Consider the following 14,681-nt stretch of genomic DNA (forward strand, 5'->3'; position numbering starts at 1 on the left):
TAACCCAGGCGGCCCAAAAGAATTCTCACAACCCTTCCTCTCCTCTGTCAGCCCCACCGGACAAGGAAGGTAGGAAGTTGGACACAATCGGTAAAAGGTTTACTACGACATCGGCCATGACCATCAAGGTGGCCAACTCCATAGCCCTGTTGGGGCGTTATAACCGCCAGCTTTGGGAAGATATAGTCCCATATATAGCGGAACTGCCAGATACAGTTCAGGAGGAGGTCAAGGCACTGCTTACGGAGGGTCAAACCTCGGTAGCTGAGATCATTGATTGTGCCATAGATGCAGCCATGACGGGCTTTCGACAACTAGCTGGGGCAGCAGTCCTGCGCCGTCAGGGATGGCTTAAGGCAACATCATTCAGACAGGAGGTGCAGACGAAGGTGTTGGACATGCCCTATGACGGCAAACACCTTTTCGGAGACAAAATTGACGAAGCGCTCCAAACAATCAAAAAAGACACTGATACTGCTAGAGCACTTGGCACTTTGCAGGCAAGGAACCAGTCCTTTCGAGGTAACAAATACAGGGGCCAGTCCTCCTACAGGGGATCCTATCAAAATAGGTCCTCGTATTCCTATCAGAATAAATCCCAGTACCAACAGAAGCAACAACAAGGTCGTCAGACTTCTTACGGGAGATCAAACTTTAAGGGCAAAAACCAGAGGAGGGGCACTGGCGGACGCCAGTGACCAATTACTCCAGCCAGTCCTGCAACTATATCCCTCATTAAAAATTGGAGGAAAATTGACCCACTTCCTAAACAATTGGCACCTCATCACCACAGATCGGTGGGTACTCCAGTTAATAGGATTCGGCCATTCCCTGGAATTCACCACCATCCCACCTGCAATACCTCCCCGCAGACTTCCGCACAAACATCTGCGACTGCTACTCCAGGAAATATCTGCGATGTTGAAGAAAGGAGCGATCGAGAGAGTTCACTCGTCCCAAAGAGGAAGGGGATTCTATTCCCGCTTCTTTCTTATACGCAAGAAGGAGAGAAAGTGGAGGCCCATATTAGACCTCAGAGCACTCAACTCTTTCCTGAAGAGTCAGTCGTTCAGGATGGTGACGATCCAGGAAATACTAGGCATACTGAAAAAAGGAGATTTTATGACATCGTTGGATCTCCAGGATGCCTACTACCAAATCCCGATACTCAAGGGGCACAGACAATTCCTGAGGTTCGAAGTGGCAGGACAGCACTACCAATTCAAAGTCCTACCGTTTGGCCTCAAATCCGCACCGCGGATTTTCACCAAGTGCCTTTCACCTGTGGCAGCTTTTCTGCGTCATATGGGTCACCAGGTCTTCCCCTACCTCGACGACTGGCTGGTAAAAGCACCTTCAGCTGCAGGCGCGACCGAATCCTCCAACGCCTGCACCAATCTTTTTCAGCACCTAGGATTGACTCTCAATCACGAGAAATCCTGCATGATCCCAACAAGGAACATCACCTTCCTTGGGGCGACCTTGAACACAGAATGCGCAAGAGCATTTCCTTCAAGGGAAAGGAAAAACAAGATAATATCTCTGGCCACGGCTGTGGCATCAAGGAAGTCCCTCAGAGTTCGAACTTACAAATCACTCCTGGGAATGATGTCTTCTTGTATACTCCTCATCCCGCACTGCAGACTCAGGATGCGCCCATTGCAAGAAGCCCTCACAAACCAATGGACGCAGAGTACAGGTTATTTCGAAGACATAGTGAAGATAACACCACAAATGTCCAAGAGCCTGGGATGGTGGAAAAATCACAAGAATCTGTCCATAGGACTGCCATTCCTACTTCCAGCAGCACCTCTGGTGATCACCACGGATGCATCCTTGGAAGGCTGGGGAGCCGTTCTCCAGGACCTCCAAATAAGCGGCAAATGGACAAATCAGGAGACGCAACTCCATATAAATCTTCTGGAACTGAGGGCTGTGTATCTGGCACTGCAAGCCTTTTTACCACGCATCCAGAACTCCCAGGTGCTCGTCAGAACGGACAACACCACGACGATGCACTATCTCAACAAACAGGGAGGAACGCGTTCGCTCACTCTATCACGCGAATCGCAAAAGATCTGGAACTGGCTTGTACTCCATGGCGTCACGCTCAAAGCGGACTATGTCCCGGGCAAGGACAACACCATTGCAGACAGAAATACCTCTCCCACGAATGGGAGCTCGACGAGAATACGCTAGATCACATATTCTCAGAATGGGGAGTCCCAGGAATCGACCTGTTTGCCACCAAGGAGAACACCAAATGCCCAAACTATGCAAGCTGGCGTCCCCAACCAAGGTCACTCGGAAATGCTCTTTCCATCGGTTGGTTCAGCGTATTTGCGTACGCTTTTCCACCATTTCCGATGATTCCCAGGGTTCTCAGGAAGATGAAGGCGGAGCCTTGTACCCTGAGCCTAATTGCCCCGTTCTGGCCGAGGCAGCACTGGTTCTCGGATCTTCATCGCCTCTCCATCAGGACACCGATTCGTCTAAAGCAGCATCCGAACCTGCTAACAATGTCCAACGGGCATGTGCAACACCCGAACCTGCAATCGCTCAGGTTATCGGCCTGGCTCCTGAGCACAGAGAGTTCTGTCATCTAAACATCCCGCAGGAATGCAGGGACGTGCTGGCAAAAGCAAGAGCAGACAGTACCAACAAGACGTACTCTCTAAAATGGAAACAATTCTGTATATGGTGTTTAGAGAAAGGCCTGAGACCACTCCATATCACACCCGAACAGATATTGCCATATCTTCTGCACTTGGCACAGTCAGGATTGGCGCACGCATCTATAAAGGTGCATTTGGCAGCCATTTCACGATTCACCAGGACTTACAAGGGACCATCTCTTTGGTCCAGTAGACTTATCAAGCAGTTCCTAAAGGGACTATATAGATCCTTTCCAAGACCTCGAAGGGTCCCACCGACATGGCACCTCAATTTAGTCCTCACCCAACTCATGAAGCACCCGTTTGAGCCCATTCATCGAGCACCCATCAAGTACATCTCATGGAAGACAGCTCTGCTGCTCGCTCTAACATCTGCCAGGAGAGTCAGCGAGCTACAGGCTCTATCCATTCAGGAACCCTTCATGCAGTTCAAACAGGACAGGGTGGTGCTGAGGACAAATCCCAAGTTCATACCGAAAGTGCCTTCAGACTTTCACCTTAATAAACCGGTGGTTCTACGTTCCTTCTTTGCAAACCCTACCAGCGCAGCAGAAAGAACGCTGCATTCCTTGGACCTCAAAAGGTGTATAAAGTTTTACATAGACAAGACAAAGAGCTTCAGGAAGTCATCACAGCTATTTGTGGCCTACAGTAGGCCAAGGATGGGTATGCCTCTAACGAAACAGAGCATCTCCAGGTGGATCTCCTCAGCGATAGCATTCTGCCATGACAGGGCCGGACGGCCTTTGAGTGCTAATGTTCATGCGCATTCCACCAGAGCTATGTCCACATCAGCAGCGCTGTTCGCTGGAGTGCCGATTTTGGACATATGTAGAGCGGCGACGTGGAAGTCACCGCACACCTTCTCCAGACACTACTGCCTGGATGCTGAGCTTATGCAGGATGCAGCAGTGGGCCAGGCAGTGCTTCGCCATCTATTCCAGTGAGGTGAGCCTTCCAACATCCCGCCATCCTGGTATGCACATCTCTTGCTGTTATGATATATTGATGTATGCTAATGTTTCAAAGTCGCAGGATAATAGGTGTATTATCTAAAATGACTGTATAGCATGATTACATGAAATGTGCATAATATATTGCTGACTACTCTGATTCAGGCATGTGAATCTATGAAAGACACCCCTAATACTGGATAAGAAACGCGTTACTTACCTGTAACAGCAGTTATCCAGTATTGGTGTCTTTCATAGATTCACATGCAACCCTCCCGCCTCCCCTGGAAGGACTCACGTTCTCTCTAACTATAGTACGCCTACCTAGCTTGGTGCGTACAAAAATCTGAGAGACTGAGGCTCCTGTCAGGAAGGTTCTAGAGGGAGGTGATAGCTGATTGGCTGGCTCTAAGAGTTTGGTCCTTTTTACATAAGGACAAGGATAGGCGACTAAGGTGAGGCCCTTAGGCCTATTTTTCTCTATGTATGTCTATAGGACATTACTTTTCTATGTACCGGAGGCTCCCGTCTCGACGACGGGGAATGATTCAGGCATGTGAATCTATGATTCAGGCATGTGAATCTATGAAAGACACCAATACTGGATAAATGCTGTTACAGGTAAGTAACGCGTTTCTTGTTCATTTACATATAAACATATTACTGCCAACTATCAAGCCTATTTGTGCCCACCCATCTCCCAGTTTGCGGTCTTCTATTGTCCTCCCATCGAGCGCAGTGTATGTCACCCACCCCCTCATAAATGGCTATCTGGCTCTGCTCTGGTAACCTACTGTTCTCTTTCTCTCTTGCCATCAACCTTGTAACCTCTTTCTCTCCTGTTCTCTTGACAGGGTCTACCACTGATCGTAGAGTCTTGCTGTCGTCTGGTAGAGGAGAGGGGACTGGAATGCTTGGGCATTTATCGGGTACCAGGAAACAATGCTGTGGTGTCCAGTCTGCAGGATCAATTGAATAAGGGACTCATTGAGGTCGACCTGCAGGATGAGGTGAGGATGCGCTGTTTACATTTCTACACTGCTGCTTTGTGCTAGATAGCTGATCCCGTAGCATAAGCAAAGAGACCTGTGTCCCATCCTGTATCTCACTGTTGCAAATAAAGTGATTTGAGGCCTTGTCTAAATTAAAGTCCACCAGTTGACCAGGAGAGCAGCGAAAGGACTACTGCCCTGGATCGCTGACTGCCTGGCGAAGATCTCTATGCTGTGAAGGCAGGCTCTGCCACAGTAGCTCCCGTCACAGCATAGAAGGTTTGCTGAGACGTCATGTTTAAAGTAGCTCCTGGGCAAACCTTTTTCCCCCAAAGCAGTAGTTTGTTTTCTCTGAACAAAAATTAAATGGGCTGACATGCAGGGAGCTTTTTCAATGTGCGTGTGTGGTCATCTAACATTTTCCCTGTCTGTGTCCTCCATGCCTCACATAACAGACACAGACAGCGAAAATCAGTGATGGCAGTGCAACCCTCAATAGGGTGGCACGACTTGTGAACCAGCAGTCCCCTGGTGGATGGATCGTTGGGTAAGGAGTTACAGTCGACGGAGCTGGTGCTGAATTTACCAACAGTAACCCAGTAGTTCTTCCGGCTCTAGAGAGAGCAGAGGACTGCGAACTGGATGTCATTGGACGACCACCGGTTTACGGCATTCCTCCTCCTCCACCAAACCCTAAAAGAGGCCCTTGGTTGTTTTAATTCTTTTTATTAGGATTCCATATAATCCTTGCATGTTACTTAATTCATTAACAATACAATAAACAACTGGTATAACATTATAAAAACAGAATTAAGTAAGAACACTTACAGTGAAAATCATGCCCTTCATGTTAACACACTTATGCTTGGTGGTTGTTGAATATTCTTCAAATCTTACCTGCTTCCTTTTGAGTGCATACAAATGTTCAAAATTGCGGATCCTGATCACTTTATTTAGCAGAAGTTGTGCCGCTACTACACATACATGTATATATATATATATATATATATATATATATATATATATATATATATATATATATATATATTCGAAGCTCCGCAACTCTGCGACCGGCAGCCGGCAGCAGAAAGCAACAAGACGGCACTCGCAGCAGATGTCAAACCACATACGGTTTATTTTGCGCAAAGAAAATAGTTACAGACGCGTTTCAGCACTTGCCTTCGTCAGTGTCCTAGGGAAGGGGAAGTGAAAATCGATTCCTACAACTCCCAGCATGCCTGCAGTCTGGTACTAGAGCCAGCCCACCTGGGGGCAGGTCCTGAACATCGAACGCGGGATTCACAGAGAAGCTGCTGTCTTCATGCACTGCGGTCCGTGAACAAGAGGCAGGAGCCTCGAAACCCATAGGACCTAACACGAACTTCATGAAGGTGAACTGCTGGTTTTTCAAAAGGGAATAAAAGACACTGTCAAACGCTATGGTGTCTTATGCTGGTCTTCGTGTGCGCCTCCAAGCTGCATGGCAAACTTTGTGAATATTATTACGGCCGGCCACGGTCGTGGAGAGCGCACCGCCACTAAAAGAAAGGTGGACTGCTGCGAGGTACTAGAATCTCGAGGGGCAGGAGAGCAACACCCGCTAGAAATTAAAAACCGGCTTTTCCTTTCATCATCGCTCACTGGAGAGCGCAAATATCAAATAAAAGAACAGTCTGTAAACAGCCGTCATCTGTGAAGGGGAAGTGAAAATCGATTCCTACAACTCCCAGCATGCCTGCAGTCTGGTACTAGAGCCAGCCCACCTGGGGGCAGGTACTGAACATCGAACGCGGGATTCACAGAGAAGCTGCTGTCTTCATGCACTGCGGTCCGTGAACAAGAGGCAGGAGCCTCGAAACGCGTAGGACCTAACACGAACTTCATGAAGGTGAACTGCTGGTTTTTCAAAAGGGAATAAAAGACACTGTCAAACGCTATGGTGTCATATGCTGGTCTTCGTGTGCGCCTCCAAGCTGCATGGCAAACTTTGTGAATATATATATATATATATATATATATATATATATATATATATATATATATACACACATACACAAAAAATATAACTTAAAAAAGAAGGGGTTATTAGATTCAGGGTTGGGTATGGCTAACAGATAGCAAGAGGTGCAAAGATGGGTACGGTAAAGGTTAGTAAAGGTTTTTAGGGTTTAGGGATGGGTAGCGGTTAGATATAGTACGCTTTTTTCAGGGTTTAGGGATAGGAAGGAGTGGTGAGAAGTTTACATACCTTGAAGATGTATATTGTCATGGTGCATGTATGTGGAGTTATATAGAGTAAATTTGTGCTTACTTAGAGAAACTCATGTATCAGTATTTACCAGCAGTGTTGCGTAGAAACAGTACAACCTTGTTGTGCAATGCATTGTGAAGGTCTACGCGTTTTATTGTATGTATTGTAATGTAACAGGTTGTTAATGTCTGCATGTAAACAACTGAAATGCATGTGCTGGCCTGCATTAAGTTAGAAAAGAGGCTTTCAGCTTTGTCAAATAATTTGGATTGAAAAAGCTGAGAGTTGAGAAAAGTGGTAAAAGTGACATTTTAATTTAATTAACCCCTTGAACGCTCATGACGAGCTCAGCTCGTCATGAGCCACGGTGCTCGTGTGCTCATGACGAGCTCATCTCGTCATGACTGTTGGACCGCTCGCCCGCTGGGCTAATTCCCCTGCTGTGCGAACGTTCTACACAAACGGGTGTGGTCATGACCACTGTGGCTCATGACGAGCTGAGCTCATCATGAGCAACGTGGCGCTGTGCGCGTCCCCCCAGCACAGCGGGGGAATGAGCCCCGCATGCAAGGGGTCAAAGAAGCCCTCTCCATACTAGACAGGAAGAGTTTGCCTTCTGGCAAGTAGTGATTTAATCGTAACCATTAGAGGAGAGTAATTAATTCCATAAAGCTCCTCCAAATTGTTCATGATCCATATCCCCAAATACTGGCTGGCCTTCAAGCATAACTAGCCTGAAGTAAAGTAGGCAACACTTCAAATGAAATAAGAAACACTAAAACCTCAGTTTTTGAGAATTAATTTTGTATCTGACCATTGATCAAAACTTCTGCTTAGAATATTGCTTGCTCTACTCTGGAATATTCAGTTGGTGCTAAGTCATCTGTATGTATGAGCGTGGTATTTATATAGCGCAAACCGTGCCGAACATACAGCAGAGGGCTGTCTAGGATCAAAGGAAAGCATATGATCAATGAGTGATAGAAGAGGTAGCTGGTTATTGGTTTGTTACTGCATTGTGATGTTGATTTCTTTAAAGAGGTGTGTCTTCTATTCTTTTCTAAATTGATGCAGCGTTGGGGCGGTCCTTATGAATTTGAGGAGCTTTTACCCGATTCTGGGTGTATAGATGGAAAAGGCATGCTGCCTTGTGTTTTTTTCTTCTTTTTACAGGTTTTAGTCTCCATTGTAATGGTGGCCTGGCTGCACCTGTGCCAAGAGCCACAAGAGATGGTGAGCTTATCTGCAGTGATCATGATGGCTTTGTAAATGATGAAGTTGTTGTTGACGATGGTGCAGCCAGCAGTTGAAGCTAATGGAGTTTTATCAGGATGTGGGCGATGTGGTCATATTTCTTCCGACCCTAGATTAGAGCTGCTGTGCCATATAGTTTTCCTTAAGGGGTACCAGCGTGGATTCTGGGAGGCCATGGAGTTGGGTATTACCGCTAGAATACAGGAGCTTGAACAGCAGTTTAGAAGGGCCTTTCTGAAAGAAATGTTTTCTCTTTCTTTCCAAGGGAAAGCTGGTACTGAACGCCTTTGTGTCATTGGAAACGTGTTCCTCGAGGGTGTGGTTTGTGTCCAAAGTGAAACCATGTGCATAAAGGGCTGCCAATATAAACAGCTTGTCCAATAGAAATTGGATCTGTAACAAGGATAAGAAGATTGGGGAAAATAGGTTCCGCTGGAGAGTTGCGTCGCTCTTGTCACCATTGTTGCTCTAAAATTTTGAGTCACTAATGATTACTGATGAGAATGTTTAAAGAACTTAAGCATCCTTTAGAGCTGAGAGAGAAACTCCATCCAGTCCAGAACAGGAAATAAAAACTGCCAACTCTCTAGGTTAAAAGCCTTTTCTGTAACCAATATTATGGTACCTGGTATATTGTTTGTAGAAAACGGTCAATTGCTTCTGTCAGGTAGTGTGAAATAAATAGGCATAACACAATTCTGGTTGCGATAAATCTTACAGTTTGCACAGACTGATATTATATTAGCTAGTACTCCAGCTAAAGTTTTATTGTCAGTATTTAGTAGTGATCTGCCTCTAGTTAAGCAGGGTAAATAATTGATGTACCTGAACGGAATAGAGGTTGGATCTCACTTTAGGCTAGTAGATAAACTTGTTAAAATGTTAATTAAATTCGTGCAAGAAAATTTAATTAGATCTGCAAACGTTTTATAAAATCCTAATGAAAAGCCTTAAATGCTTTACAATATGTAACAATGCAGTAACCCTACCAGTACCCTTAAAAGGAGAGGATAGTGCTGATGCTGTTCCAAATGGAGATCGAGGGACTTCTAATTGCCCTGGAAAATACCACACAGCAAAGCTAGATACCTCTGAGTCAGATTGATATAAGTTCCAGTAATGAGTCACAAATCTCATATGATTTTTTCCACTCTGGCCAATAATCGGATCTGAAATTGAAAATATCATATGTTTACTTGGACTTCTCTCTAGTTGACCATGCTATCAGTTTACCAGCAAACACTTCCTATCATTTATCCAACTGTGTCTTAGTTTGCAATTCTCTTTTGAAGATAGCAATCCTTCACCTTAATTTTACCAAAGTCAGCATAGTGGAAAATGATAAGTGTTTGACATATAGCCAAAAACAAATGTAAATGTAAATCCGTATTGGTAAAGCGCAAACTACTCACCCGTACAGGTCTCTAGGCACTGGGGGGCGTTGTGGAAATGAAGTGAGCTAGTGCCCAGAGTCACATGGTGCTAAGCTGAGCTGCCGCCAGAGCCGGGGATCGAACTGTGAACTCTGTGCTCCGAAGTCGGCTGCCCTGGCCGCTGCACCACACCTTTCCACAATAATGTTCTGAAGCTTCTAGGTTGAGGATGTGGGCTGCTGCATTCTGCAGTAACTGTAACTCCTGCTAGCAATACCGCGCAAGTGTCAAAAATAGCTTTTGTAGCAGCCTGGACATTATGCCAAGGTCAGCAAAAGATAGTGAATGCCACAATCTAAAATAACTTTTGACTGGTGTTCACTGCAGGCGATTGACTCCATAGACGTGCAGCCCAGTCTTGGCGGATACAAGTTTTATTACACTCACTCTTTTGAACCTTTTCAACTTGAGTTATTTCCCCTCGGTCCCTGCCCCAGTCAGTGTTGCTGCCCTATTAGAATAACTACATAGCACTAGTAGCACAAGAAGGGTACAAAGTTCCCCAGAGTGAGTGAAAAGGATGAGTGTGTGTGGTGTGGTGGGAGCGTAGAAAAGAAAAAAGGGGGCAATTCCCTTTTTGGAACTAAAACCCTCACACACCTAGCAAGCTAGGTGTACTGCTTCGTCATATGGGTTCTGCTCCTCGTCAGACTGGCGCTGCAATGTCTGACGGGCACCCGTAATCGGGCTCTTTATCGGAGATCTTTTGTTCCAGCCATATGGTGTATGCGAGTAAGAGGGCTGGTGGAGGTGTTTAGTTCCAAAAAGGGAATTCCCCCCTTTTTTCTTTTCTACGCTCCCACCACACCACACACACTCATCCTTTTCACTCACTCTGGGGAACTTTGTACCCTTCTTGTGCTACTTGTCTTCCGGACATGTACACTGGACCCCGTTAAATATCGTCCGCTCTTGGTTCCCCCTTTTTGTTGATGTAACTACATAGCACTGCCTTACTTCTTGAGTACTCCCCACGCCCTTTAGGCTGTGTGATAAAGAGGTTGTATTCCTTTGCTCTTCATGTACAAAGAACACCTCCCGTCAGCAGCATCGGATGCAGCACTTTGCTGCCGTTGTCAAATGGGCCAATCAGTATGCAGGGTATTAAGCAATCACTTTCCAACTTCTTGAGTACTTGTCACTGACCCCACCATGTAGGATAAGGAAGAAGACCAACCTTTGTCCATGAGGACTCACCTAAACCCTCCAACCTGAAGGATTTCAAGCCAATCTGTAACTGCTTCACAAGTCTTTTCGTGAGCTATCTAGTCTGTAATACTGTGAGCTGGCCCACCCCTCCTGCTAGGATCCTGGTCTTTGCCCTCCAACCTGTATGGTAATGAGAAAGAACCCTTGATCCTTAGGTTGTCACCTGGGCCTGCCAGCCTACAAGATAAGGAGCCAGCCTGTCCCTGTTTCTAGAATCCTCCCCCTTACCTTTGCTCTGTACATTGCAGTGGAATTTAAGACTGTTGACTAATTGATGGATATGAAAAGGCAAAATATTCTGCATGCGACATCTTACACCTTGCCAAAATAAAGCTGGCAAATGCCTCTGATGTCAGGATACTGGCAGGCACACCTGGAAGCCTGTACATAAGATGCAGTGTGATACCAAGTACATGCTGCTGCCATAGTTCAGACAGGAGGAAAACGTTGCAATGATCATGAATACCTTGTGTGAAATGTGAAAAAATAGGGAAGTCGTTTCTTTAAAACCATAAGATGGATAAAACATAAATTAGCAACTTTATTAATGAGTGCTGTTAAGGTGACAATTAGTTCTCCTGTATTTGCGATTGTACAAGTGGAAATCCATTGCAGAATGGCACAGAATAGGGTGAGTGTGAGTCTATGAATCTTCAAATGTATTTAGTAAAGCCATTTGTGTTTTCTCAAAAGCTTTATTGCCACTAGGCAACGCTTGAATTCTAAGGAGAATGTGTCTGTGACCTAATTCATCTAAGCAGAATTTATCAATCATCTACTTACATTAAGTAGACAAAGCTAAAAAATGAAAATGGCTGCCTGCCATGAAGGGCATAGATTGAACAGAGTAGTCAAGTGTAAGTCCCCAGTGCTCTACTGCATGTTCGTGGTTTCGATCAGGACTGTGCCTGAGTTCTGTCCTTCAGGTTGTTAATTGTCTGTTCTAGTGCATGTCTTCCTGTGCCTCATTCCTGGGGACAGAGCATGGTGTGGAGAAGTCAGCAGTGTTTAACTCCTACTATTAAGTCCACCAGAAAACCACTACTGCCCGGTACATTTGCTAGATAGTATGGATCATGCATCAGAGTAACCACAGCTGATTTAATTTCTCTCTAAGCGGTTCAAAGGCTGCCTTTAGTGGCTCCAGGCTATCACCAGCATCTGGTTTCTACACCTTCCTCATGTGGCATAAACAACTGCAAAGAAAAACCATGGAGATGAATTGCTCAGCTGTAAGCACCTCATTCTGAGATGGTAGTTAGTATTCTCTTGCATTTGAGTTGCCGCCAATGCTGAGTATGCAATGTCTGGAATAGCGAGGAGGTGCAAAGAACAAGAGAAACAACAAAAATTACTATAGAAGGTCGATTAACCTTCACGTGGATTGACCTTGTGCTATGTGCTGATACAGTCGCTGCTCACCAGAGTTCCATACGTCTTTTCCTTATAGTGGCCAGCGGTGTCACATGGCCTAATAGGATGAGTAATGCCCTTCTGTGATGCTTGGTCAAGCCGCGTTTTCATTTTAATATGTGTTCCTACTGTGCTTTCTCTATGGTAGACCTAGCTCTTTTGTATGGTGAGGTCAGTCCCTGGTGTTGTTTTCTTTGTGGTGTACCTAGAACCTGGTGAGGTGAGTCTGTGTCACTTATAAAAACAATCTCATCGCCCTGGTGAGTGGAGTCTCCCAGCATTGTATCCTCTACAAAATCAATCAGTATTAATGGCAGGGCAAGAGCTTGGTGTGTAACTCTTCTGTTCATTGCAAATTCTATTCTTTTCCACAGAGGTGGCACGACCTCAACGTCATCAGCAGTCTCTTGAAATCCTTCTTCCGGAAACTTTCAGAGCCACTGTTCACAGACGGTAAGTGTTTGACATTTGAAGAGAATGGTAGCTTCCTAGATTAGTTTGAGCAATTTCAGTGATTATAATATCCTAAAAGGTAAGTGCGAGTATCACATCACATACACTAAATGTGTAGCAGTGTCAGTTATTACAAACATTAAAGGTGTAACAAGTACACAGGTGTTCGACTCAAGTAGACTGTGTCACTGACCTACAAACCGAACACTTATGTTACATAGTTGGTGAATCAATCAAACAACCAAGTTTTAGGTATCACAGATGATGAGTATATGACACAAGTGAGATGATGGATTGTCACAGACAGATGAAGTACAGTTCACAGATGGGAGGTGTTTGATGTGTGTTTGTATTTCAGGTGTGTGAGTTGCACACTCCACATACATAAAAGTGTGCAAAGTGAGGAGTATCGCAGAAGATGAATGTTTCACCAGGAGGTTTTGCGAAATAGGTTTTAATGTTTCACAGAAGAGTGTCACGTACCTCTAGAGTTTTGAGGTGCATCATGCACCAGTTATTGACTATCACCCACTGACTTATACAAGTGCATGGTCATATGCCATTTGAGTATCACTCGCTGGAATGCGTCATTTATTAAGTGCTCAGTGGAGTTGGAATTGGTTAATGAATAGAGTGCAATGGGATGTATTCGGTATTGAATCTTATGCAGTATCATATTCTAGTTAGTGAGTATCACATTGTTGGGTATGAATGGCCTGTGTGTGATGCACCACTCATTGAATATCATGAATTGTTATGCACCACTCATTGACTATTGTGTAGTGTCATGTTTCACTCATCCAAGGTCTTATAGTGACTTGTACAATTGATTAACTATTGTGTGGTGTTGTGTAGCACTCTTCCAGCTTCTTATAGCGTTTAGTAGAAACGATTGACTATTGTTCGGTGCCATGCCCTTCTCTTGGAGTATCACACATTGTCATTTTCCACTTGGGAAATTTCTTGCACCTCTTTTTGAGTATCATGTACTGCTATCCTTCTCCCATTGCTTATGGAACCATGCCCCTTATTAAGTATTTGGTTTTGCTGCTTATCTTCAATTAAGTTTCACACTGTGATGTGTACCTTCTTAAGTAGTACTCATTTTGGTAGCAATATAGAGAGGGGCAGTCTTGAAAAAGCATTGGGTGTCCTTTTCTAGTACAAGATTGGAGACCCCTTTCTAAAGTGACATGGCCGTCGTAGTGAATACCCTGAAGCGTTGCTGACTTTTTTTTGTTTTGATTGCAGATAAATACAATGACTTTATCGAGGCGAACAGGATGGAGGACCCCCGGGAGCGGATGAAAACTCTGCGCAAACTGGTATAGTTACTCGAGCTCAGTGGCTCTCCCTGTTGTTTTTCTTGTAGTTTAGGTGAGGGCAGTGACATCTTTCAACTAATCTACTGGGAAAAGAATTCAAGTTCAAAGCCCTCCTTTGGGGGTGCATTGTTGACTTGCACAAGACATGCTAGCCCAGCAATTCCACCTCTATTGTCAGTAAACAGAGACCATTGTTTAATGGATAATAATAACTAAGCTTGCATGTAAGGTACTTTGAAAATGTGCTATAAAATTATTACTGTCAGATCCTGTGGAAAATATCAGGCCTGCCAGAATTTGTGACTTCTCTCATTTCAGAGGTGGTTACCTGCAGTTTGAGTGACTGGAACACTGACTCGCTATTGTTATTGTTAGTTAGAGCAAAATCTACTCTTACTGTGACATCACAGCACCTATTGGAAATATGTGCTGTGGCTATCCAAAATTAATCTTGGAATTCCTGTAGAATTTTTTTATAGGCCACAAAAGTTAAATTACACTGGTGGTGCCAAAAGCTCCCCTTTGCATACCCAGGTTCTGTGGTAGTCTCCTTTGTCCAGGGGTATTGCACTAAACTCAGTGATCGAACATGTGCATTGTGCTAGTATGTGCCACAGACTGGCGGCTGTGGCAAACTTAGTATGCAGTTGGCAATTATACATGTAACAATCTGCCTAGTCTCCCATTTGTTATGTTCAAACCTCTCATTTCTCTACTATGATA

At 44.8% G+C, this 14,681-nt stretch overlaps 1 protein-coding gene across 5 annotated transcripts in view; it reads left to right on the forward strand.

Annotated features, from left to right (window-relative positions):
- Positions 1-14,681, forward strand: part of ARHGAP23 (Rho GTPase activating protein 23) — a 606,970-nt gene that overhangs the window by 568,058 nt on the left and 24,231 nt on the right. For all 5 annotated transcript variants that reach the window (XM_078645608.1, XM_078645607.1, XM_078645609.1 and 2 more), the window contains 3 exons: positions 4,483-4,638; positions 12,555-12,633; positions 13,885-13,958. In XM_078645608.1, the coding sequence (XP_078501734.1) occupies positions 4,483-4,638; positions 12,555-12,633; positions 13,885-13,958 (309 nt within the window). The remainder of the gene's footprint in view (positions 1-4,482; positions 4,639-12,554; positions 12,634-13,884; positions 13,959-14,681) is intronic.

Source organism: Lissotriton helveticus, chromosome 5_1 (assembly GCF_964261635.1).
Source record: "Lissotriton helveticus chromosome 5_1, aLisHel1.1, whole genome shotgun sequence".
Classification (NCBI taxonomy): domain Eukaryota; kingdom Metazoa; phylum Chordata; class Amphibia; order Caudata; family Salamandridae; genus Lissotriton; species Lissotriton helveticus.